We start from the raw sequence: 26,503 nt of genomic DNA on the forward strand, positions 1-26,503 counted from the left end.
GCACATCATTTGGGACTTGTGGGAGGAAACCGGAGCACCCGGAGGGAAACCCACGCAGGCACGGGGAGAATTTGCAGACTCCTCACAGACAGTGACCCAAGCCGGGAATCGAACCCGGGACCCTGGAGCTGTGAAGCAACAGTGCTGCCCACTGTGCTACCGTGTTGCCCAAAGATAGCAGGTCCCCGGACCAAAAACCAGGGATGGGCAATGAAAAGTCCCAAGATGACGGCTAAGTCAAGGGCAAGGACAGAGAATGTGCTGACATTAAAGCAAAGATCAGAGGAAAAGACTCCCTTTGTAAAATGTGAATGCTGCAAGAAGCAGGCGGCGAGAAAAATAGGCTTGTAAGAAGCCAGAAGATCCAAGAAGACAACCAAAGGTCTGCAGCACTTTACTGTCAGTCTGTGAAGCAGCGCAGTTCTGTAGGGGATGGCTTGAGTAACTGAGAGTGTGTGTGGAAGACGAAGCTTGAATGCACATGGGAAATCCAGGGATAGGAACATTGGAAGGAGATCAGAACACTAGAGGTGGATCCTTGTGGAAGAGAAAGTGTTGTTTGGCTGAATATTCCGAGGCGTGTTCTTCGAGAGCAGGGGATTCAAAACCCTTGTGTGAAAGATGGAGTTCAGTGAGACCTTGTTGGCTTATGGTGTGACAGGTATGGAGGGGGAGGTGATAAGAGACCCAGAGATGTTGCTTTGGCTGACATTGGTCACTTGGCTTCAGAACGTGGTGTATTCAATCAGAGGCCGCGTATTTGTTTACTGACCGAGTACTTGGAATGCAACTTGTGTTATTCTTACAAATGTGTGTATTTATCCGTTAAGATTATAGTCAAGAGCAGCACGGTGGCCTAGTGGTTAGCCCAACCGCCTCACGGCGCTGAGGTCCCAGGTTCGATCCCGGCTCTGGGTCACTGTCCGTGTGAAGTTTGCACATTCACCCCGTGTCTGCGTGGGTTTCGCCCCCACAACCCAAAAATGTGCAGAGTAGGTGGATTGGCCACGCTAAATTGCCCCTTAATTGGAAAAAATAATTGGGTAATCTAAATTTATTTTAAAAAAAGAAGAAAAAAAAGATTATAGTCATGGGTGAAGGAGTAATGTAATATAGTTGATGGTTTAGCACAGGACTAAATCGCTGGCTTTGAAAGCAGACCAAGGTAGGCCAGCAGCACGGTTCAGTTTCCGTACTAGCCTCCCCGAACAGGCGCCGGAATGTGGCGACTAGGGGCTTTTCACAGTAACTTCATTTGAAGCCTACTTGTGACAATAAGCAATTTTCATTTTCATTTCATCTTGCTAATAACTGCTTTATTCTTTGGTCAAAAGTGCATCAGCGGTTGACTCTGTTCACTGCCACTCTTCAGGCTTCGAAACAGTTGGGATCTATCAGGCCTAGTTCCACCCCAGGATTTGACGTGCCCAGTCAACAGCTTGTTACAACAGCTTGGATCGTAACAACATTCCATTGTTTTCATTGAGCCACCGTGCTGCCCTCCATCCCATGAATAAATAAAAACATTCCCCAGAACCTCCTCGGCTCCAAGGATGCTAATCCCAGTTTCTCCAGTCCGTTCAAATAACTGAAGTTCCTCGTCCCTCAAACCTTCAGAGTTGCTTCTGAAAATTAAACTCCCTGTACAATTTTGAATTTTATCTCAGAGTGTGCATTTAATTTTACAAAGCCGAGAAAGATTGAATGGGTTGTGGGTTCTCTTTTTTTTGAAAAGCGAAGACTCCGATGACCTAATGCAGGTCTTTTAACAGTTTTGACAACGAGTCATTCAGACTCTCAAAGTTAGCTCCCTCCTCTGTCCCACAGATGCTGGCAGACCGGCTGAGGTTGTCCTGTATTTTGCTTTAAATATATGAATGGATTGTAAAGGGTAGAGTTGGAGGGAACGTTTCCACTTATGGAATAATCTAAAGCTAGGAGCCAGAAGTACAAGATGGTGAAAGAATCGAAAAGTAGAAGCCGTAAATACAAGATGGTGAAAGAATCTAAAACTAGGAGCCATGAGTACAAGATAGTGGAAGAATCTGAAGCTGGGAACCATAAGTACAATAATAATATAATCGCTTATTGTCACAAGTCGGCTTCAGTGAAGTTACTGTGACTTCCAGCGCCTGGTGAAAGAATCCATTTCAATGGTGAAAGAATCTAAAGCTATGAACTATAAATACAAGCTGGTCACTAAATCGAGTAGGGGCATAAAGAAAAATGTCTTTATCAGAAAATGGTTAGAACATGGAAATCACAACTACAAGAAGTGTTGATGGCCAATGGTTCAGACGCATTCAAAAGGGAATTGGATGAGTACAAGACAGAAAAGGGATAGGCCGAGATGGAATGCGAAGTATCTCTTGTGCAAGGACAGACCAGTTGCGCTGAATGGCCCGTTACTGATCTGTATGTTCTACCTTGGCATTTATTTACCACCTGTGAGTTTATTGGATTTTCACAGTAACTTCATTGTAGTGTTAATGTAAGCCTCCTTGTGACACTAATTCTTATTATTGAAGACCACGCATATTGTTAAAGTATTCACCAAGGCTGATGCTCTTATCTGCCTGACAGTGACACAGCTGCATATCCCAGCAGGCACCACTTCAGAAAGCACCAGAGTGGGAAAATGTTTACAACTTTAATTCTTTCAATCATTCTCTCAAAATCAAGCGACTCAAAATCAAGTGGAATCCTTGCTTTTGTGATCCTTGCTCTTGATCTGCCATTGTCCAGCTGAGTTGACACTCTAAAAGTTTGACTGCGTATACTAATCAGAACTTGTAACCCGGTGGATTTTCAGTCTGCTAGCTTAATTTGTTTGTGACGCTGACTGTCAATACGAAGCATTTCAGTGGCCCTTTTTAGCCAGTCGATTGAAGCACTGAACTTTCTGCCACTAGGTGATGCAGTTTGCTCATTTACAGCAGATGCACAGTGACTTAAAATCCAGTAGTCCAAGATTATTTGCTTTATAATGATGATAAAATACTGTGCCTGCCCATTATGTCAAGGTGCAGGAATATTACATGAAAGTGAAAGTGTGGTCGGCGTCCATCAGCTGCAGAAGGTGATGGACATGCAGCAAGCGAGCCATTTCAGATGGGGTGTCTTCATCTGGCATGTCTTTGCTGATGGGTGAACATCCAATTCACAGATTGTACCGCACACAAAGCTTCCAGGTGTTGTTGTAGGCTACTTTCAGCCTTCGGGCCCGTAGCCAATCTGCTGTAGCCACTGGTCATCATAGTGCAGCTCGCCAGTCCGTTGGGGGTGTGAACATTTTCCTGTGTTTCGTGTGGGTGTGGTAATCGATATGTAAGATCTTCATGTTATGCTTGCAAGCATCCTTGAAGCAGAGGTTTTGGACATCCTGCTGGTTGTCTGGCCTTGGGTATGCAACCCATGCTGCAGATGTGCCTGAGCCAGTGAAGCTGCAGATGTTTGAATGCCGACAGACTTCAGAGCTCTGCCTTTGAGAGTACTGCTGCTGCATTTGTGATTTTTGTCCTGCTAGGACATGCTCATTTTTTTGTGAATCGGGCTATATTTCCCTCTTCTTGTGTCGGGCGACAGATTGTTGGTTGCCACGGCCCTGGAATAACCAAATGTACTGCCTACTTCCTATTTGATTTGATCCAAGACGGCAAATCAAGACTTTGTCCCATGACCACAGTTTCTTGACACTTGTAGTCAGCGAGAACAAATTACTGGCATGGGAGAGAGTCCATGAGTCTTTGTAGCTACAAGGCTGGTTTAGCTAAACAGTTGGCTTGTAATGCAGAACAAGGCCAGCAGCGAGGGTTCAATTCCCGTACCGGCCTCACAAAACAGGCGCCGGAATGTGGCAACTAATGGCTTTTCACAGTAACTTCATTAAAGCCGACATGTGACAATATGTGATTACTATTCTCATTATCTCGGTTTACTTGTGGGCGACGAGTGCAGTATCATTGTAGAGAGGTTTCTGATCGAGAAGCAATATCTTTGGTTTCAGTCTCAATGGATTGTAGCCCTTGGATTCTGGGTTAGTTTGCAAATAGACCTCTTCCTGTCAAGACGGCAGAAGCTGAAGAGGTGTTGCAGTGCCCGGCGTTAATGGGTTAACTATCGGCGAGCGTGAGTGCCCAGGAGGGAGGGCCATTTCTAAGTGGGGCTTTTCTTGGGGACTGGTATGGTGGGAGGCCTGAATACACGTCTGGCTAAAAAAGGTGGGACAGTTGGATTGGGAGCCGCTGTTGGGATTGAAGGGTGGGGCTTCCTTCCAGCAATCTGAGGATCTGATCTCCCGGCAGGTCCAGTTGGTGCCACCCTGAGGCCTTGTGTTGCTGGCATCACTGATTAACGAGACACTGCATGTCTCCAGCATGTTGGGGGTTTTTTTGGTTTCTTTAGTGAGAGGAAAACTGGGGATGTTCTCCCCTCATTGTATTGTTATCTTGATTTCATTTAGTTTCCGGGTCTATAAGATGACATGGAGCTATCAGGACTGAGAGTTTCTTTTCGTGCAAAATGCAGAACCAAGACATTTTTCACCACCAGTGTCTCTTCCCCATATCTCTCTCACATGAGATGCTGTGGGCCAGAATTATAATTAACGACAATCTCCCATAGGGAGATAGGCCTCACATATCCCCCACTCTACCATTAACACCAATCCAGGATGATCAACTCAGGTTCAAGGAAGAGTGCAAGAGGACATGCCAGGACTAACAACTGGCATACCAAAAAATGAGGTGTCAAACTGATGAAGCTACAACAATAGGGCTAGCACGTCAAACAGCATAAGCAGCAAATAATAGAGCTAAGCAATTCCACAACCGAGGGTTCAGATCAAAGCTTTGCAGTCCTGCCACATTCAGTTGTGAATGGTGGGGGACAATTAAACAACTCACTGGAGGAGGCTCCACAAATATCCCCATTCTCAATGATGCCGAGTGGATGATCCATCTCGTTCTCCTCCGGATGTCTCCAGCATCACAGATACCATTCTTCGCTCCACGTGATATCAAGAAGCAACTGAAGACACTGCAAAAGTCAAGGGCCCTGACAATATTCCAGCAATAGCACTGAAGACTTGTTGTGCAGAACTTGCCGTGCCTCTAGCCAAGCTGTTACAATACGGCTACAACTCTGACATTTACCCACCATGTGGAAAAATTCCTAGGTACGTTCTGCACACAGGAAACGGAGAATCCAACCCGGTCAATTATCGCCCTATCAGTCTACTCTCCATCATCAGGAAAGTGATGGAAGACGTCATCAACAGTGCGATCAAGCGCCACTTGCTCAACATTAACCTGCTCACTGTCGCTCAGTTTAGGTTCTGCCAGTGTGAGTCAGCTTCTGACCTCATTGCAGCCTTGGTTCAAACCAGGACAAAAGAGCTAAATGCTAGAGGTGAGCTGAGAGTGACTGCCCTTGATGTCAAGGTAGCTTTTGATGGAGTATGGCATCGAGGAGCCCTGGTAAAACTGGAGTCAATGGGAATGGAGCGGGGGGGACTCTCCGTTGGTTGGAGTAATACCTGGTAGAAAAGAAGATGCTTGTAGTGTTTGGAGGTCAGTCATCTCAGCTCCAGGACATCACTGCAGGAGTTCCTCAGAGTAATGATGCAGCTGTACATAACCTTGGTCAGGCCACATTTGGAGTACTGTGTGCAGTTCTGGTTACCTCATTTTAGGAAGGATGTGGAAGCTTTGGAAAAGGTGCAAAGGAGATTTACCAGGATGTTGCCTGGAATGGAGAGTAGGTCATACGAGGAAAGGTTGAGGGTGCTAGGTCTTTTCTCATTAGAACGGAGAAGGCTGAGGGGCGACTTGATAGAGATTTATAAGATGATTAGGGGAATAGATAGAGGAGACAGTCAGATACTTTTTTTCCCCCTGGTGGAACACACCATTACAAGGGGACATAAATTTAAGATAAATGGTGGAAGATATAGAGGGGATGTCAGAGGTAGGTTCTTTACCCAGAGAGTAATGGGGGCATGGAATGCACTACCTGTGGAAGTAGTTGAGTCTGAAAAGTTAGGGACCTTCAAGCGGCTATTGGATAGGTACATGGATTAGGATAGAATAATGGAGTGTAGGTTAACTTCTTAAGGGCAGCACGGTAGCATTGTGGATAGCTCAATTGCTTCACAGCTCCAGGGTCCCAAGTTCGATTTCGACTTGTCGCTGTCTGTGTGGAGTCTGCACATCCTCCCCGTGACTGCGTGGGTTTCCTCCGGGTACTCCGGTTTCCTCCCACAGTCCAAAGATGTGCAGGTTGGGTGGATTGGCCATGAAAAATTGTCCAAAATTCTATGATTAACCTAGGACAAAAGTTCGGTGCAACGTCGTGGGCCGAAGGGCCTGTTCTGTGCTGTATTTCTCTATCTGTCTAATGTCCTAGGCCCAACCATCTTCAGCTGCTTCATCAATTTCCTTCCTTCCATCATAAAGTCAGAAGTGGGGATGTTTATAGATGACTGCACAACGTTCAGTACTGTTCGCGATTACTCAGATGTTGAAGCAGTTTATGTCCAAATGCATCAGGGCCTGGACAATATCCAGGCTTGGGCTGACAAGTGGCAAGTTACATTTGAGCCACACAAGTACCAGGCAATGACAGTCTCTTACAAGAGAGGATCTAACTATCAGAGCTTGCCATTCAGTGGCATTACCATCGCTGCATACCCGACTAAACATCCTGGGAGTCATTGCTGACCAGAGACCACCACCTAGAGGTTCCTCTCCAAGTCACTCAACCATCCTGATTTGGAAATATATCTCCGTTCCTTCAGTGTCGCTGGGCCAAAATCCGGGAACTCCCTCCCTAACAGCATTGTGGGGTGTGCCTATACCTCGGGGACTGTAACGGTTCAAAAAGGCAGCTCACCGCCACCTTCTGAAGGGAAAGTAAGGGGTGGGCAATAAATACTGATCCCGCCAATGACGCCCACATCCTGTAAGTGAATACAAAGAGAAAATTAAGACCATTAGCTTTGATGTGCAGTTGTGCTTGGTCGGAGTGGAAGGGAGAGAGAGAGAGAGAGCGGGCAACGGGGGGGGGGGGGGGGGAGCCAAGAGACTAAATACTAATACTAATTCCTTGGGCAGTCCTCCTTATTTGCGGCAGATGTGTTCAAGTGGAACAATCATGAAGCTTATCTCGGCCCAGACAGGTGGCATATTCTACCTCTGCGCCACCCTGTTCAGAAGCACAGTGAGGAAAGAGCAAATGTTTGCTTTTTGACCACCACCCAGTGACAGCTGTTTGAATTTTTCCTGGGTTCCAGGTGAGGGCAGAGCTCCACAGGCTCTGAAGCAGTCGATAAAAATTTTAGAGTATCCAATTATATTTTTCTAATTAAGGGGCAATTTAGCGAAGCCAATCCACCTACCCTGCACATCTTTGGGTTATAGGGGTGAAACCCAGGCAGACACGGGGAGATTGTGCAGACTCCCCACGGGGCTGGGATCGAACCTGGGTCCCCAGCGCAGTAGGCAGCAGTGCTAACCACTGCAGCATCATGCCGCCCTTGATGCAGTCTACAGCTTTCCGAAACCCCCTAGCCTGGCTCACCTGAAGAATGACCACTTGGATATCATATCTTCCCGAGTACAACAACTGTGCATTTATGCTGCGATTCATCAAACAGAAAGTGACTGTTTTCAGATTTTGTCACTGCCAGGGGAGCGGGTCAGTGAGGATACGAGGGAGCCCGATGATATACCCTTGGAGGAACTTCGGAGATAGCGATTTGGGGAGAGGATGTGAAGATACTGCAATAGTGTCTCAGGCTAGGACTGGATCGAAATGATTAGCAACCAGGTCAGGACTGTGTCACATTGAGCTGGACAGCGGAAGAGAGAAGTCTGAAGAGTATGCTGTCGTCAGCCGCGCCAAGAGGCTGCAGACCGGTGTAGATAGACGAGGTGGCGGGCGGGGGGGGGGGGGGGGGGGGGGGGGGGGTACATCTTGCTCGTGGTCACAAAATATAATTTGTGGCTTTGATTTCAGTAAGATTCCGTGTCTCCAGGAGATGAGATGCAATTGAAGGGAGACTGGGGGAAGAAAATGAGCAGGAAGCGGTTTCTCAAAAAAAAACTGGAAACTTCACGGGTGGGTGTTTTCCAATCTATTGTTGCAGAATGTATTGCCAGTAAAAGACTGGTCTTGACTGATCTTGTAGGAATTGCGACGAATGCTGATTGGACAGAGCGAAAATATGATGAAATTCATGAATTTGTGGAATAGGCCTGAAGGTTAAAATCTTGCACAATCAGGCGTTTACATTCACACAAGCAAACTGAATCAATTGGGTGCTTGCCACTTTTCAAAGAAGATATGAGGTGTCATTAGTTTTTTTTCAACTTAGTTACTTCCCTGTATTACCTGTCGGCGAGAGGCAGACGCTGCAGAATCGCCACCAAGATTGAGAGGAGCAGGAGAAGGAGAATTGAAGGAACCGTGAAGTGATGGCACTAAAAATGTGTTCTTAAAAGCAGTATGTAAATCCTTGTATATGGTGGGATATTGTAACCCTGGCCACGAACACCAACATGCATGCTGCTGACCAGCCTGGCTACCTGCTGAACACAATCTGAGGCTTGCTCCTTGTTGCTCCATAGAATTCCTACAGTGCAGAAGGAGGCCATTTGGCCCATCGAGTGTGCACCAACCCCCTGAAAGAGCACCCAATCTAGGCCCGCTTTCCCCACCCGATCCCTGTAACCCCGCCAAAGCTGCACTTTGGACAGTAAGCGGTAATTTATCATGGCCAATCCACCTAACCAGCACATCTTTGGACTGTGGGAGGAAACGGGAGCACCTGGAGGAAACCCAAGGCTGGAATTGAACCCGTCCCAGGTGCTGTGAGTCGGCAGTGCAAATCACTGTGCTAGAGTGCTGACCTGTACATCGTAGCAACCATGTAGTGAAGATTCAAGGGATATTTAATTAAGGTGTTCAAAATTGTGAAGGATTTTGAGAAAAGAGTAAATTTTAAAAAGACCTTGCATATTACACAGAGCCGTGGGATATTCTGAGCTTTACAGCTGATGAAGTACCTTCGAACTGGTAATGTAGGAACAATTAAGTGTATAAAAAAATCGCAAGGAAGAGAATCAATGACTAGAGAACATTATGCCCATTGCTTTACTGTTCCTGTGGCAAACATCTGGAACTCCCTATATAATGGCATTGTGTGGTTTTGCCTGCACCACATAGATTATAGTGGGTCACAATGGTGGCTCACTATCATCACCTCAAGGACAGCAAGGGATCGGCAACAAACCCTGGCCTTTGCCAGCGAAGCTCACATCCCATGAACGAACCACTGGGGAGATCGGGATGATTTAATTTGTAACTAAGGGAGTTACGACCTGGAGTGAATTGCCTGAAAGAAACAGATTTGACAGTGATTTTTCTAAAGATTGTGTACTTGAATAGGAAGTTTTTTTAGAGGGCTAGGTGTCGGGCAAGTCTGAGCAATTGGACAACTCTTCATGGGCGATGAGCCTTTTGCGCTGTATGTCAAAAGACACTCGTCATTAATGTCCTGGTGTCTCAGGAATTTGGACTCCTGATGGAGCACCAGAATTTAAAAATTAGAAAGAGGAAGACCTGCAATTATCTAACACTTTTCATCACCACCAGATATCTCCAAAGTGTTTTGCAGCCAATGAAAGTGCTTATGAAGCGTAACCACTGTTGTAACGTCGGAAACACGGCAGCCAATTTGCTCAAAGCAAGCAAAACCCCCCCCCTCAGTGCGGCACTGATCTGTCAGCCTAGAGTGCTACTGCCCTCAAGTGGGGCTCGCACCCACAACCTTGTGATTCGGAGGCAAACTGAGCCACAGGCAACACCTTTATTAGTATGGGAGGCCCTCCTTGTATTCGGAGGAAGGGCTGACTGGTTGGCTTTTACAGCAGGTTTGAAGCTTAGAAGTACTCGGAGGAAGTTAATGCCTGAATTTACACAAGATAACTATTGGTGTGCCAGAATCTCAATCGTGCAGCAGTTGACACCTTCAAGAAAAGGATGGGCAAAAAAGAACCCACAGGGCGAGGGGTTTATAAGAACTGGTATTTTCCTCTCCATTCATACTGTGCCTCACACGTCATTATGCTCCTTTATCGGCCCACACCATTTCCAATGAACTGCAAGTTAGTTCTCAAAAACATGTTGCAGTCACAGCAGACCTCTTGGTGCCTTTGTGAAAGATCAACCATCAACGGCATAGAGCATTGCCAACAATAACTGCCAGCATAGCAGCTAGTCAAAAGGAATCGAATGCTGGCGCAGTCTGCCCACACTGGAGTGATATGTCCTGGAGCAATTTCAAGGCAGCAATCTCATTGAAAGTCTGAAATGAACTGACGCAAGATTTAGCATGAGCTTGCTTGTTTGTGTCATGTGTTCTCTTGTCTGCACATGCGTCAGCTGTTCATTATTTAATATCTACGCCACCTAAATTACTTAATTAAAACCCAGTCTACAGTTCACTCCCACAAATCCATTATCCCATGCGTAAAGCATCTGAATCCCTTCTATTCAAGTCAGGCGTGCTTTGGCAGTTTTGAAATACTAACATGTTTGCAGACCCATTCATTCACACACACGCATCCTGAACAAAATAGTGCAACTGTGGCAAATGTAGGAAGCAAATGTAAAATACAGTCCACTGTAAAATAGTACAGCTGGTTGCAGAATTTACAGGCACTTTGCCCACATCTGCTGTAAGCTTTGACAATGAGCATTGACAATCTATTTGAAGCCAAGGGTATAAAGTACATCATTTGAATCTAGCAGCGCAGAAGGGAGGCCAGTTGGCCCATTGCGCCTGTCCTGACTCTGAAAGTGCTACCAAACAGTCCCATTTACCTGCTCTTTCCCCACTGCTCTCAACGTTTTATTTTTCCCTTTTTGAAGTAAATATCAAGTATATTTCCTTGCAAACCTATTCGGACTGGGGTCACAAGACAGAAATTGAGAATGCGCCACTGAGCTGGATTTCCTTCTCCTGTCATTTATGTCTTGTCAAGTTCACTGGGCATTGAGACTGATTCTTTGCTTGAGATCACGTGATTAATTATCAAAGTCTCTTTAGCGCATTGTGGCTGATCTGGCCATAAAGACATTATACTTCCCAATTTCATCGTCTCAATTTATCTATGCAAATATATTTTCAGGGTGCTGTTTCAAATGCAAAGAACTCCGAAGTGAATCTCACCAGTAGCCCAACAATTATGTAATTAGTGCCACGACAGTCATCTCCCCCCACCACCGCCACAACCGCTTTGCATTCTATTTTCATTGCACTTTGACCAAGGCAGGTGGTGTCAGGGTTGTTTACAGCGGAGAGGCTGGAGACAAAATGAAAAGGTTACATTACTACTTTGCAAGGTATAAGTCAGATCCTATCTGGAGCACTGTGTGCAGTTCTGATTATCTATTGGAGAGTCTTAGCCCTTTCTCCAATTTCCCCACGCAATGCTGAGGCAGCGCACCCAGCACGTTGTGCTGAGATGAACACAGACCTGGAGATGGAATTAGGGACTTCGCCGTGAAGCTTGGACACTTGCTGAATGGAATTCAGTGAGCCGAAAAAGCTGAAGCAAGTTGATTTAGCCTCCTTTGGGAAGGAACAATGCCGCAAGTCCAGGATTATTCACAGAATTGACCTGAGGGAGCTTCTCGGTGGCGTGTCAGCGTGTGCAAGCTCCAAATCAGAAAGTTCAGAAATACGTTTTCACCGAAAGGATAATAAAATTGCGGGCCAACTTGGAAGCAGGCAGCATAAATAATAACAAGGGCAGCGGACACATGGGAACACCGCCACCTGTACGTTCCCTCTCCAAAACACTCACCGTCCTGACTTGGAAATATATCATAGAATTCATAGAATCTACAGTGCAGGAGGAGGCCATTCGGCACATTCTTGGAAAGAGCACCCTACTTAAGGCCATGCCTCCACCCAATCCCTGTAACCCAGTAACCCCACCTCACCTTTTTTGGACACTAAGGGCCATTTATCATGGCCAATCCACCTAACCTGCACGTCTTTGGACTGTGGGAGGAAACCGGAGCACCCGGAGGAAACCCACGCAGACACGGGGAGGATGTGCAGACTCCGCACAGACAGTGACCCAAGCCGGAATCAAACCTGGGACCCTGGAGCTGTGAAGCAATTGTGCTATCCACAATGCTACCGTGCTGCCTTATCGCTGCTCCTTCACTGTCGCTGGACCAAAACCTGAGACTCCCCATCAGGAGCACTGGGTGTACCTACACCACATGGAGTGCAGCATTTCAAGAAGGCGGCTCGTATCCCAAGAACAAATAAAAATAAATAATTCCTTTAGAAAGAAGGAACTTGGAGATATAATTTAAAGTTGGGTTGATATCGGAGAGAGCGACGAGAGTTTAACTAGGAACGGAAAATGCTCGGCGGGTCAGACAGCACCTGTGAAGAGAAAATAATTTACGTTTCAGGTTCAATTCTGATGACCGATTCCACAGCCTGACCTGCTGAGTTTATTTTACAGCATTTTGTTCGTCTTTTAGATTTACAGCATCTCTGCCGAGGACCCGGGTTCGAATCCCGGCCCCGGGTCACTGTCCATGTGGAGTTTGCACATTCTCCTCATGCCTTCCTGGGTCTCACCCCCAGAACCCAAAAAAGATGTGCAGGGTAGGTGAATTGGCCACGCTAAATTGCCCCTTAATTGGAAAAAAAAACGACTGGATACTCTAAATTTATTTTAAAATTAGATTTCCAACACCTGCAACATTTTGTTTTTGTATCAGATGGAGAGGAGTGCTTGATGGATCAAATATTTTGTTTCTCTCCCTGAAATGAGGGGTCAGAAACTTTAAGGTGGAAGGCCAGACTGCTTGCTGTTGCTCCTGGGTCTTGAGAATAATTCTGAATGAATCCTTTTCTGACTGATTAAAGCAAAAAAATGTTCTGTGAATAAGCAAGGTCTGCTGTTGTCCAGAAGAGAACTTTGCCCAGATAATGTCTTATCGTCCAAAACTTTAACCTGTGTAGATTGTGCTGTCAGGATTTTCAGTGGTATGCTTGCTCATGTTTCAGGCTTGATTTTACTCGTCTCATTCATTCAGCTGTGTGAGTGCTGATGTTCCTCACTGACAAATTGCATATTTCCTTTCTGATTTTTCTTACTCCTCTAAATCCATGTACCAGAGCGGGAAGCAGTACCTGTGAATCTGAATACCCACTCTGAGAATCAGCCACAGTTTGTCCATGCTCTTCCCCTCTCCGTTTGTTTTTTTGCAAGTATCTGTGTTATTTTTTTTTTTTTTTAAATAATTTTTATTGAAAGAGTTTTTCCATACAGACATTTACCCCTACTAATTTTTAAATTATTTACAACACAATCCCTCTAGGCAAATGTCCCTCCCTCGCCCGCCCTCTCGCGCGCACCAGTCCTCCCCCCCCCCCCCCCCCCCCAGGCAACCTTAACAAACAAGGCAGCCTACAGTTTCAGACATGAGCAGCGAGCAGACTTGCCCGCGTTACAGTCGTGCATGTCCCCCCACGACTAGGGACGCAAAGGCCAGTATTCCGGCCTCCCTAGCCTCCTGTACCCCCGGTTCTACCCCGACCCCAAAGATCGCAAGCCCCCATCCTGGTTTGACCCTGGACCCCACCACCTTCGACACCGTCCTTGCCACCCCCTTCCAGAACCCTTCCAGCACCGGACATGCCCAGAACATATGCACATGGTTCGCTGGGCTTCCCAGACATCTGACACACCTGTCCTCACCCCCAAAGAACCGGCTCATCCTTGTCCCCGTCATGTGAGCTCTATGCAGCACCTTAAATTGAATGAGGCTCAGTCTCGCACACGAGGAGGAAGAGTTGACCTTCTCCAGTGCATCCGCCCACGTCCCGTCTTCTATCTGCTCTCCCAGCTCCCCTTCCCACTTGGCTTTCAGCTCCTCCCCTGATGCTGCTTCCGCCTCCTGCATTATCTTGTAGATGTCTGATATCTTCCCCCCTCCGACCCAGACCCCCGAGAGCACCCTATCACTCGCCCCCTTACTGGGGAGCAGGGGAAACCCCTCCACCTGCCGCCTAGCAAATGCCTTCACTTGTAAATATCTGAACATGTTTCCCGGGGGGAGCTCAAACTTCTCCTCCAGCCCTCCCAGGCTCGCAAACCTCCCCTCTATAAACAGGTCCTTCAGCTGCCGTATGCCCACCCTGTACCAGCTCTGAAATCCCCCGTCGATGTTCCCCGGGATGAATCTATGGTTCCCTCTTATTGGCGCCGCCAACAGACCTCCCATTTCCCCCCTATGTCGCCTCCACTGCCCCCATATCTTGAGGGTGGCCGCCACCACCGGGCTCGTGGTGTACCTCGTGGGGGGGAGCGGCCATGGTGCCGTTACTAGGGCCCCCAGGCTTGTGTTGCCACAGGACGCCCTCTCCATTCGTTTCCAAGCTGCCCCCTCCCCTTCCATCATCCACTTGCGCACCATTGACACATTTGCCGCCCAGTAGTACCCCGAGAGATTGGGCAGTGCCAGCCCTCCACTGTCCCTACTCCGCTCCAAAAAGACCCTCCTCACCCTTGGGTGCCATGCGCCCACACGTAGCTCATGATGCTACTCGTCACCTTTTTGAAGAAGGCCCCAGGGAGGAAGATGGGCAAGCACTGAAATAAAAACAAGAACCTTGGGAGGACCGTCATTTTGATTGACTGCACCCTCCCCGCCAGCGACAACGGTACCATGTCCCACCTCTTAAATTCCTCCTCCATCTGTTCCACCAGCCTGGAAAAGTTCAACTTGTGGAGGGTCCCCCAGTTCCTTGCCACCTGCACCCCTAAGTACCTAAAGCTCTTTCCTGCTCGCTTGAAGGGGAGTCTCCCAATACCCTCTCCCTGGTCCCCCGGGTGTATCACAAAAACCTCGCTTTTGCCCAAATTTAGTTTGTACCCCGAAAAGTCCCCAAACTCTGCTAATAGTTCCATTATCTCCGGCATTCCCCCTTCTGGGTCTGCCACGTACAGCAGTAGATCATCCGCATACAGCGATACTCGATGTTCCTCCCCTACCCTAGTCAGTCCTCTCCACCCCCCTGAACCCCTCAGTGCCATCGCCAACGGTTCAATCGCCAGTGCGAAAAGTAGGGGGGATAGGGGACATCCCTGCCTGGTCCCTCGGTGGAGCCCGAAATACTCCGACCTCCTCCCGTTTGTCACTACACTCGCCGTCGGGGCCGAGTAGAGCAACTTCACCCACTTAATAAACCCTTCCCCAAACCCAAACCGTTCCAACGTCTCCCACAGGTACTCCCACTCCACCCTATCGAATGCCTTCTCCGCGTCCAGCGCTACCACTATCTCAGCCTCCCCCTCCACTGCCGGCATCATAATTACATTCAGCAATCTCCGCACGTTCGTGTTGAGCTGCCGCCCCTTCACGAACCCCGTCTGGTCCTCATGGATTACCCCTGGCACACAATCCTCTATTCTAGCTGCCAGGATCTTTGCCAGCAACTTGGCATCCACGTTCAGAAGCGAGATAGGCCTGTAGGACCCGCACTGCACGGGGTCTTTATCCCGCTTCAATATCAGGGAGATCAGAGCCTGCGACATTGTCGGGGGCAGAACCCCCCCCTCTCGCGCCTCATTAAAGGCTCGTACCAGTACCGGTCCCACCAAGTCCACATTTTTCTTATAGAATTCCACCGGGAACCCATCTGGCCCCGGCGCCTTCCCCGCTTGCATCTGACCTATTCCCTTGACTAGCTCCTCTAGCCCTATTGGCGCCCCCAGCCCTTCTACCAGCCCCTCCTGGACCCTTGGGAACCTCAATTTGTTTAGGAAGTCCTCCATTCCCCCTCTCCTCGTCGGCGGCTCAGACCGATACAACTCCTTGTAAAAATCCCTGAAGACCCCGTTCACTTCTTGCCCCTTCTGCACTACCTTCCCGCCCCTCTCCTTCACTCCCCCAATCTCCCTAGCCGCATCTCGTTTGCGAAGCTGGTGTGCCAGCATCCTGCTCGCCTTTTCCCCATACTCATAGACCGCGCCCTGTGCCCTTCTCCACTGCGTCTCTGCCTTCCTGGTGGTCAGCAGGTCGAACTTGACCTGCAGGCTGCGCCGTTCTCCCAGCAGCCCCTCCTCTGGTGCCTCCGCATATCTCCTATCCACTTCCAATCTGTGTTATTTTAACTGACCTAAGAATTATCCTGCACAGCACTGCTATTTTTAATAAGCGAAAATGTTGGAGACGTTCAGCGTGGCCCACGGCATCTGAGGAGAGAGAAAAGGAGTTGATGCTTCACCTCGCTGACCTTCCACTGGAGCTGGAAGATGTTCAAAACTCAACAGCTTTTATGAAAGTGCACAGCATAAAGGAGGTGGTGAGAGTGAACAACAAATAAAAGAGCAAGATACTGTGGGGGGAAGAGTTATTAAATAGTTTGGCTCAAGAATAAATGCCAAAGGTGATAAAAATCAAGGCAAAAGGGACTAGTAAAGTAACGGTGGAAGAGTTGGTTAGCTCAGTTGTTTGGACGGCTGGTTCGTGATGCAGAGCAACGCCAACAGGGCGGGATCAAATCCCATACTAGCTGAGGTTATTCATGAAGGCATCTACCTCCTCAACTTTGCTCCTTGCTTTGAGGTATGGTGACCCTCCATCACTCCGCTCTCTCATACAGAAAAGCAACCTGTGGTCCTCTTTAGATATGTTGTGAGAAAATGAGGTTATGATTTGAAATTGTGGACTTTGATGTAAAGTGCCAGTTCTGTGAGCTTCGGTTGAGCTGTTGCTGTCTGCATTGCTGTGATCGTCATTTTGGAATAAGTGAAGTAGGAAGATTTGGAAGATGCACTCTTGTTTTTAGACGCCTGTTGGCAGTATCTCTTTGAGGCATTGTCACCCCAATGGAATTATGAACTTTGTAGTGAACAGGAACTTGACTGGCTTCAGCATTATACAGTGATTACCAGCTGACTTATATGTTTATTTTGGAATTTGTGTACAGCTGCAAGTTATCAACGGCCAAGTTGCAAGTCTGCCATCACCCCCCCTGTTGAGCTGGCAACAATTTGCTAGGTCAAACGCAGGATGTTTCATCGCAACATTTGGCTCCTGCTGCATTTCCCACCCCCCCTCGAAAACAATACTCTCCAGGGCAGTTCCAACATAGATTGACATGACGCTGATTCAGCAATGCCCTGTCTAGGTCTGCCAGGCTAGGTTTATTGTTATTTCTTCCATGTTGTATGGCTGTTGCTGACAAGGTCAGCATTTGTTAGCCCTCACCCCTACTTGCCCCTTGATAAGGTGGTGGCGGGCTGTCTTCTTGAACTGAGTGGCTTGCCAGGCCATTTCGTAACACAGCTTGTCAATCACACTTGCTGTGGATCTGGAGTCTTATGTAGGCCAGACCAGGTAAGGATGGCAGATTCCTTTCCCCAAAGGACATTGTTGAACCAGATGGGTGTTTACAGCATTCGGTGACATGGTCAACATTACTGTAATCGGTTTCAGTTCCAGATTATAATTCACTTGAATTTAAATTCTGCGTGCTGCTGCCATGGGATCTGAGCCTGGGTTCCAAGAACATTAGCCTGGGCCTTTGTGTTGTTTGAGTGACATTATCACTCTGCTACTGCCTATATCTTGTGTTAGCAACAGCATAAGCTTCCTTCTGTACTGACATAATCATAAACTCACTGTTCAGGTACAACACCTATTTTAAGTGGATGCAAAGCTCCCTCTACACTACTTAACTGAACACTTCCAGCTCAGAAAAAAGCTCCCTTTGCTCTGCTCCATCAAATACTCTTGGATCTTGTACAACATGAATTGCCACTGTAAAGATCCTTCTAATCTACACTGTCCTATCACACGGTCGTAGGACAGTTGAAGCTTGAGTTGATGGAGTCTAAAACGTCTTTTTGATCTTTCCAAACACTCTGCCTCAATCTCTCAAGCATCCATTAGCTGCAGCAGTGTGAAAGATTTCCATTTCCTGCTCCATCCTCTCTCTCAGATTGCCATAGTCCCAAGTCTGACTCCCAGTTTTAATACTACTAATTGTGACCTGCATTTAACATTCAGTGACAATCTGGTGATACCACTTGACGTCTACCGTGATCTTCCCTGTTGGCGAGTTATTGAATAAATTCTACTTTGTTTCCTACTCATTCTGCATGAGGAAGAAAAAACACAGGTATCCTACCTGAGTCCTTGTTTCGAGCCCCAATCCTGAGACTTGAATGCATACTCCAGGCTGACGCTGCCAGTGCAGTGCTTTGGGAGTTGGTCCTTTGGATGCTATGTCAAAGCAAGACCCCTGCCAGATGGATTTGGAATTCTTCACGGTGTTCTGGTCAACATTCATCCCTCTGACTGCTCCCAAAATAGACAATCCGGTCATGTCTAGATGCTGTTTGGAAGAGCATGCTGTGCACAAACTGGCTGCTGCATCTTTCGACATTACAGCAGTAACTACACTTCAGAAGTACTTCAGTGGCTGAGGATCACTGAGTGAGATGTCCTGAGGTTGTGACAAGTGTGATATAAATCTTTCTACATGGAATAAGCCAGGCAGTCCATACTGGGGTTGCCATCAGCATTCCTATCCGGTACAGTGTTGACTGTTGCTGCCTCAGTATGTGGAGGAATCAACTCTCCAAGCAGAATTGAATGATGCAACCAACCTTAACCAGATCAAAATCACATGGATAGCCCTGAAGCAAGATGTAGAAAAATACCTGCGCAGCCCTCCGTGAGGTTGGACAACTAGTTTGATTCAGCTATCTCGATATCAATGCTGTTCTTTCACATGTGACAGAAGCAGCAAAGCACCATTGTATCTCACTGAAATCCTGATGATCACAGAGTCCTGTCCTTCCACTCCATACACAATGCTGTAACTATGATGTGAAGACTCATTTGTGCAGTGCCCTCTCTCTACCCACAGATGTATCTGAAAGTGTGTTACGTGCACTTGATTTTGAAGTCCATTGACGATTGCCCATGCACATGCACTTGGTTGGGTTTCTGTCAAGGCAGTGCAATGGAGGCTTCAGGTTATATTGCAGCTTCTTCACAATTCTGTTTACCAGATGCAAGCATTTAACGGAAACCCCTAGAGTTGATTTATCCCCTGCTTGGATTGGAATTGACACTTTGGCTGAGGTCTGCAAAATGCTGCAGAGGAATGTTGACCGAAACCAAATGCCTGAGAGAGATTGTTCACAACACCATGTACCTGCGGCGCAGTGGCATGTCCTGGATGGTTGGCTCAAAATGTTTGCCTTCCGAGTGCAGGAAACCCCGATGTGAACCACATTGAAGCCTGTCTGGGATACGGTGTGCAGTTTTAGTCTCTTCATCTAAGAAAGAGTATACTTGCCTGAGAGTACGCACCGGAAGTTGACTAGGCTGATCCTTGGGATCAAAGGATTGCCCTGTGAGGAGAGATGAAGTAGAGTTTCTGGAGTTTAAAAGGATGAGAGATGAACTCATTGGAAGATGTAAAATTCTAAAAGGACTTGACATGGTAGATACTGGCAGAATGTTTCCTTGAGCTGAAGAGTCTAGAACTAAGGGGGAGGAAGCACCACTCTCCATCTAAGACGGCCATTTAGGATGGTTGTGCATAGAATTTTCTTCACTCAAAGGGGAGTGAATTTTTGGAATTCTCTAACATAGAGCGCTGTAAATGCTCAATCGTTGAGCATATTCAAGTACAGGATTAGTTGATTTCCTTAGTCTCCAAAAAATCTCGGATGGGATGGTGCGGGAAGGCCTAATTAGGGTGGAAGATCAACTATGACCTTTTTGAACGGTGGAGCAGGCTCGAAGGACCGAGTGGCTTACCCATGCCTCTATTTCTTATGTTCATGTGTACATGGGCCACCTGCCAACCTTGTGGTATAGTAGGCTGACATTCCCAGGTGGGTAACCCATACAGGTACATCGAGACTGGGTGTGGCTGCTAATTTGTGATTGGTGCTTTTTTCCTTCCTTCCTTCCCACTTGCACTCCTGAAGAGTGACGGATCATCGGTGGATTTGCACATCAATGTGGAACAGAGTCCCATCCAGGTAACTTTGCATTCTCTGCCTTTCCTTTTAAAGCCCCCCCCCCCCCCCCCCCCCCCCCCCCCCAATCTATTTTTCTCTTTTCCCCTCCCTGGCCCATCTTGTTAATCCATTCCAGCCATTGACCACACTTTCAATCATCCATGCTACTTGTAGATGGATGTGCAATGAGCAGAGACTGCGTACAGTAGAGTGCAAGTTGGTATGCAGCTCATTCCCCAGCCTCAGTATCCATGGGGTAAAGGTGAGGGTGAAGAATCGGTTTGGATGGTGATTTATTGGGAGAACTTGGAAGTAGGAATCCGTCATCAAATTTATATTTGCGCTGTGGCCACACCTTAGCTTTTGCATTTCCGATGATGGACACTGAGCTTTTCAGTTTGGTTTGTGAACTTTAGGCACCTTTGTTGTGTGTCTAAACTGTTTGATTTGGCACTCACACTTATCGTGTTTCACACCTCCTCAGCGTCATTTCTATAATCCTATTGCCGTTAGTCTGAACCATTTTGGGATTCCATCGCTCCGGCTCAGCCTTGGAAGCTACTTTGCTGTTTACTGGTCTTATCTATTCTTGTTTATTTTTATTACCTGTTTTATTTTCTTATTTTTTTTGATTTATTGAGTCTTTAGTCTAAAAGCTTTGCCAAATTTTGAAGAGTGCCTCCTTGCGTGGATGTCAATGATCACACGGCGCAATTGCGAAGAAACAGGGTTTCCCCGAGCATGTGGCCAATATTTACCCCGTGAACATTGCTAAAAATAAAATGATCTGATCTCTGGCACATTGACGTTTGTGAACGCATGCTGTGCACTGTTTAACTGCCGTTTCTGACATTACAACAGTAACTACACTTCAAAAGTTCTTAATTGACTGTAATCCACTTTGGGAAGTCATTAGGTTGTGAAAGGTGCTATATAAATGCAAGTCTTTTGCTTTTCTTAAAGCATGAAATGCTTGCGTACTTGGTGCAGATGTTTCAGCCTTTAGGAACGACACACATCTCCTGAAAATCTTAATTCGGTCGAACAAATACACTTCTCCCGAACCAATGCCCTGTCCTAATTTCTGAAGGACAACGTTACTCCATATCTGAGAAGAAGACAGCGCTATCTTTGCCAAAACATACTCGAGGTGTACACTATAATTGAAATAGAAATCCGATGCCCTTGGGGGGGCTTTACCAAGGCCTGGTTTGAAATGTAGAGAGAGACAGTAGATTGAATGGGTGCGGATGCTAACTTTGAGGTGAGTAAATGCTTCAGATAATGTGGTGGTGCTGGTTGATGCAGGCTTGGAAGCCACCCCCAAACCACTATTTGTCCTGGGTTAACCTGGAGTATGGCAATTATCCTGATGCCCCTACACTAGGGAGGACCATAATAAGTTAGCTCAGCATCTGATTGCGCTCTGCTTTTAGTGACAATCACTGGAAAGTGTGTATGTGTGTGAATCTTGACTACCAGCACGTGAATTTGGAAGGGCTGAAACTTTCAAGTTATCCCATACGATGAGACCTTTTGTGAACTGCAGCACTTGGTTGAGGGGTTGGGTGTTGTGGTGGCACTATGTTATGTCAGATGTCGGGAGGTACAGTCTTGTATTAGATTCCGCTCTCACCCGGAGAGGGAGAGGGGTTAGGGATGGACAACAACTGCTGGCCAAGCCATTGAAGCCCACATCCTGTAAAAAAAATATTTTAACAACTGAGAAGCTGGATCAGATGTGATGAAGTGTAGGGTGGGAGCTTCATGTAGAGCATAAATAACGGTGTACGCCTAACAGCTGATCTCTGTGCTGTAAATTCATAGATAATTGGATGAAAATAGTGACACTGGGACTGCATTCGTTTTCCCACAGGTTTATGCAGACCTGATGAATTTCCATCCCCAATTCCTGCATATCTCCTTCATCCCCCACCCCCTGTCAGCCATTTCGTTACTAAGAAATGGGAGCCATTTTCCTTTCACCTTGGAAGGCAAACCTGCAGCCGACAACTGGTTTCGCACTTTACCTGCGAGACAGTGGATTCTGGCCGCATACCAATTGGTGCCACCTTTGCCATTATTGAGTTGCGCAGACCTTGCTGCTGTGGTTCGGGAAGAAGTGAACCCGGAGTGTTCCCGAAGCGACTTTTACAGATTTCATCCCGCGCACTGCATTATTAAGTTGCTGAGCCGGCCTCATTGTCTCAGAGTGGGAGCATTTGCCTGTGATGCTTAAAATCCAAATTGCTTTGTGACTAGTCCAGGACGAAATGATGAACTATTGGTAATTTTTTTTCAATGCAACGGTGAGGGGAATTTCCCTCTTTGAAGGGCCGGTTTATTTTCCGACTGGTTAACAGTGGGCGCTCATTCCTCAGCTTTGCGAGGAAGACGAAAATGAATCTGACTTCCACGGCTGTCAGAATTTGACGAGATCTTGTGCTTCATAGAGCACTTGCTTTTCAATGCACTGGACTACGTGTACGGTAAAACATAGCTTCATTCTTTGTCAATGCAAGGATGTGTTGGAAGGGAATCTCGGCCTCCTGGAAATGGGGGCAAGAAGTTCCCTGCTGATGATACTTGTCTTTCTGTTTTCACAGAGTGAACCGAGAGTTCGCCTGGTATTGGCCCAGCACATGCTGAGAGACATTCAAGGGATCTTGAACAGACTGGAGGTGAGGAGCAAGATTCTGTTTCGCGAAAACTATGTTTAAAATGTCGTCTTTTCGAGGTAAAACCGTGTTGGCGTCAGGGTTTCAGTAAAGTGTGATTGTGGCTGCTGCAAGTGTCAGTCTTCGGAAATGCATTGAAACTAGAGACCACAAATATCAGAGAAAAACAGCTTTACTTTGAGAGTGATGAAAACGTTGAAGGCCAACAGCGCAATATTAAAGGTGAAATAGTGACATGGTAGTGTTAGCTAATGGATAGAGAGTTAGGAGTAAATTCTTGGATTGGCAAGAGATAGCTCCAGGGACCTGTGTTGGCCTCGCTTCTGTCTGTTTTATAAAGACATGGAGGGCATTTTATTATAGTCTGGTAATGAAATTAGAAGCCAGACAAAAGGAGGGATGAGGTTGCCGGGGCCTGTTGGGGAGTGGGCGGGTATGAAGCAGACACGGTTCAACGGAGACAAGTGTGAAAGATGGCACAGTTATGAAAAACACCAGAACAGATGTGTACTAAACTGGTAAAACTTGTTAATTGAACAGATAAATAAGGTGTGCTGCAATGCAGATTTTTAAAAGAACTGGTTTCTGGGTTTTTGTTGCTAGTGACATGAAAACAAGGGTGTGATATATCTGTACTGAACAATGTCAGTTGTGGAGTTTTGGGCACTCACTGTACTCCGGATATTGGAGCTGTGGAAATGATGCATCAGATTTATTATGATGTATACTACTGATTAAAAGCTGTGGTTAAGCTGAGAGAGCACGGCATTAGTTTTCACATGTACATTGAGAACGCCCAATTCTACCTCACCGCCACATCTCTCTCAACTCTTCCACTGTTGCCAAAGTATCAGACCGCTTATCCCACATCCACTACTGGAAGCAAATAAATTTCATAGAATCATAGGCTTTACAGTGCAGAAGGAGGCCATTTGGCCCATCAAATCTGCACTGACCCTTGAAAGGAGCACCCTGCTTAAGCCAACACGTCCAATCTATCCCTGTAACCCAGTAACGCCCCCAACCTTTTTGGACACTAAGGGCAATTTAGCATGGCCAATCCACCTAATCTGCCCATCTTTGAAATGTGGGAGGAAACCGGAGCACCCGGAGGAATCCCACGCAGACACGGGGAGAACGTGCAGACTCCGCACAGACAGTGATCCAGCGGGGAATCGAACCTGGGACCCTGGAGCTGTGAAGCAACTGTGCTAACCACCGTGCTGCCCCCACAATTTCCACAAATTAATTTTGGAAAGACGGAAAGCAGTGGTTTCAGCTCCCACTTCAAACTCCTTGTTCGCCACTGGCTCCACCCCGGTCCCTGGCAACAGCCAGATTACATCAGACTGTTCACAATCTCGGTGTCCCATTCAATCCGGAGGTGATCCTCACACTTTGTATTCATCCCATCGCCAAAACACCCTACCTCCACCTCCATAACGTTGTCCGATTTCACCTGGTTCCACTCTTTTGCCGCTGAAACTCTCACCCCTGTCTTTGTTGCCTCAAGATTCGACCATTCCAGTGTACCCCTAGCTGGCCTTCGAAATTCAACCCCCTGTAAACTCGAGCTGACCATTTCTTCACACATACACTAGCCCCCTTCCTCTACTGTCTCTGCGTTCACTGAACATTGGCTCCCGGTCAAGAAACACCTCGGTTTTAAAATTTTCATCTTTCGTTTTCAAATCCTTCTATGGCCTCTCGCCTCCCTCCCTCTCTCTCTCCGATTTTCTCCAACCCCACAATCCTCCAAGATGTCTGTGCTACTCTGCTCCTGACCTCTGTTCATCCCTGATTTTAATCGCTCCATCAATGGTAACTGGTCCTTCTCCGGCTCCCTAAAACTGCCTTACTGACACCCCTTTAAAACATGTTCCTTTGACAAAGTTTTTCGGCGTCTGACCTGATATCTCCATATATGTTCGATGTCATACTTTGTTTTATAATGAAAAAGCCTTGGGGTGCCTTATTTTATCAATGGCGCTATATAAATTTAAATTATTGCCAACGCAAGACCGAATCAAATGAGGGCCTGATTCATCAGGGCAAAGAAAGGCTAAAAAAGGATCTAGCGGTGGTAGCCAGGGCTTTGGAACGTGAAGATTGAAAGATTGCTTCTGCCAGTTGGTGAATCTATGGCATACTACACTTGGGATTGAAAACGTGTAAAGAGGGAAGTTTTCTTTACACAGAAAGGATTTCCGTTTAGGGAATGCGTTCAGTCAATGATCCTTGAAGCCGAGTAAATTGCAGCGTTTGAGAGTAAATTAAGTGGGGAACAGAGTTGGATTAGAGTTAGACAGCTTTGGTCTGGTGCTATTGCGTCTGGGGAGATCATTTTGCGTTGTATTGTACTGGGGCGAGGTGGTTAGTAGTTGAAAGCTCGTCACTGATAGTGGGCTAAATTTGTAAGAATTTAAACAATCGTGCAGGATGTGTACACTAACGGATTTTGTATTGAGTGCATTTGATTACCTTAAGTGCACAGATGCCGATAAGCTTTGCTGTAATGGGCGAGCTGGTATAGTGGGGAGGCAATACCTGGAAGACTAACATGTTGTCACAGACATCCTCCAGTTGATCCTGGAGGTGGCGGAGCATTTTAAAAAAAATGCTGCTGATGAGGTGGGCTATTGAGTGGCTTCATTGAATGCTGTGGAGGCTGAGAATTTGGGATCTATTCAAGAGTTCATTCAAAGCTACCTGCACACCTGAAAGCGTACAAGAGTCAGTCTTGTGTTCATTGCGACCAGCCTAGTATCCTTGCCCATGTAAAATGGCAGTTCTTCTTGTGTTCAGTGGGGCCAGTCTAGCATCTTTGCCTGTTTTGAATGGAAGGGCATGAAGTCCATCCCCTCTCAGACTTTGCTTACCTTGAAGTGATTGCATAGAATTGAATGCTACTGTTACAGCCATCTGAATGTTATATAGAGACTGGGGCCTGGGGACTTTGATTATTCTATTCAGAAATCAAGCAGAAGTGTCCGTCATCTCTGTCATTAGTCAGCTGAAAGTTTCATTCTATTGTTCAACCGTTGTTCTTCCAGGATTGAGACCGGAGTTCTGCCCCAAAGGCCCCCTCCCCTCACTAGACGCTGCCCGGTACTGTTTAGCCCCATTGCCTTCACCCCTCGAGTCTGATGTTCAACCCCTGTCGCTACCTCATTGGGGAAACCATCATTATTTGCTTTGGGTTTGTCTTTCCTTTTGCAAGTCTGAACAGAAAATGAGGTGCCCTTTAAATTGTGGAAATGTCTTTGGGTAAAGGTGTATAGAAGTTTCGGGTTAACTTTCAGATTTTATTTGTGGTGAGTAGGTCATAGAGGCAGCATCAGTGTAAATGTTAAAGACAGCGATAGACGCTTGGGAGCAGAAGCAAAATGTTGCACATCCAGAATCACAGAATGGTGCAGTGCAGAAGGAGGCCATTCAGTCCATCATACTCTTCAGAAATATCCAAATAGCTGCAAACTCTGGCTCTTTGTGCAGGATCCTGTAAATTACTTTCCTTAAGTAATTAGTCAACCCTCTTTTTAAGCTTACTATAAAAACTGCTTCTGGCACCTTTCCAGTCAGTGCGTTCCAGATCACAACTCTACATATGTTTTCCTTCCCCACCTGCCGCATCTAGTTCTTTTGCCAATCACGTGAAGTTGGTGTTCTCTGACCCGCCTGCCACACAGCAAATTTTCCCTCGCTTTATGAACGTCGCCCATGTGTCAAATCTCCACTTCT

The 26,503-nt window shown here is 46.8% G+C and overlaps 1 protein-coding gene across 5 annotated transcripts in view; it reads left to right on the plus strand.

The window, feature by feature from the left end:
* The window catches only part of LOC119975514 (large proline-rich protein BAG6-like), a 99,321-nt gene that overhangs the window by 27,158 nt on the left and 45,660 nt on the right, over window positions 1-26,503 (plus strand). For 3 of the 5 annotated variants that reach the window (XM_038815293.1, XM_038815292.1, XM_038815291.1), the window contains one exon: window positions 22,691-22,765. In XM_038815293.1, coding sequence (XP_038671221.1) covers window positions 22,691-22,765 — 75 coding nt within the window. Of the gene's footprint in view, window positions 1-20,051; window positions 20,106-22,690; window positions 22,766-26,503 lie in introns of all 5 variants that reach the window. The other 2 variants (XM_038815289.1, XM_038815290.1) reach the window with 1 other exon arrangement.

Source organism: Scyliorhinus canicula, chromosome 13, assembly GCF_902713615.1.
Source record: "Scyliorhinus canicula chromosome 13, sScyCan1.1, whole genome shotgun sequence".
In the NCBI taxonomy this organism is placed as follows: domain Eukaryota; kingdom Metazoa; phylum Chordata; class Chondrichthyes; order Carcharhiniformes; family Scyliorhinidae; genus Scyliorhinus; species Scyliorhinus canicula.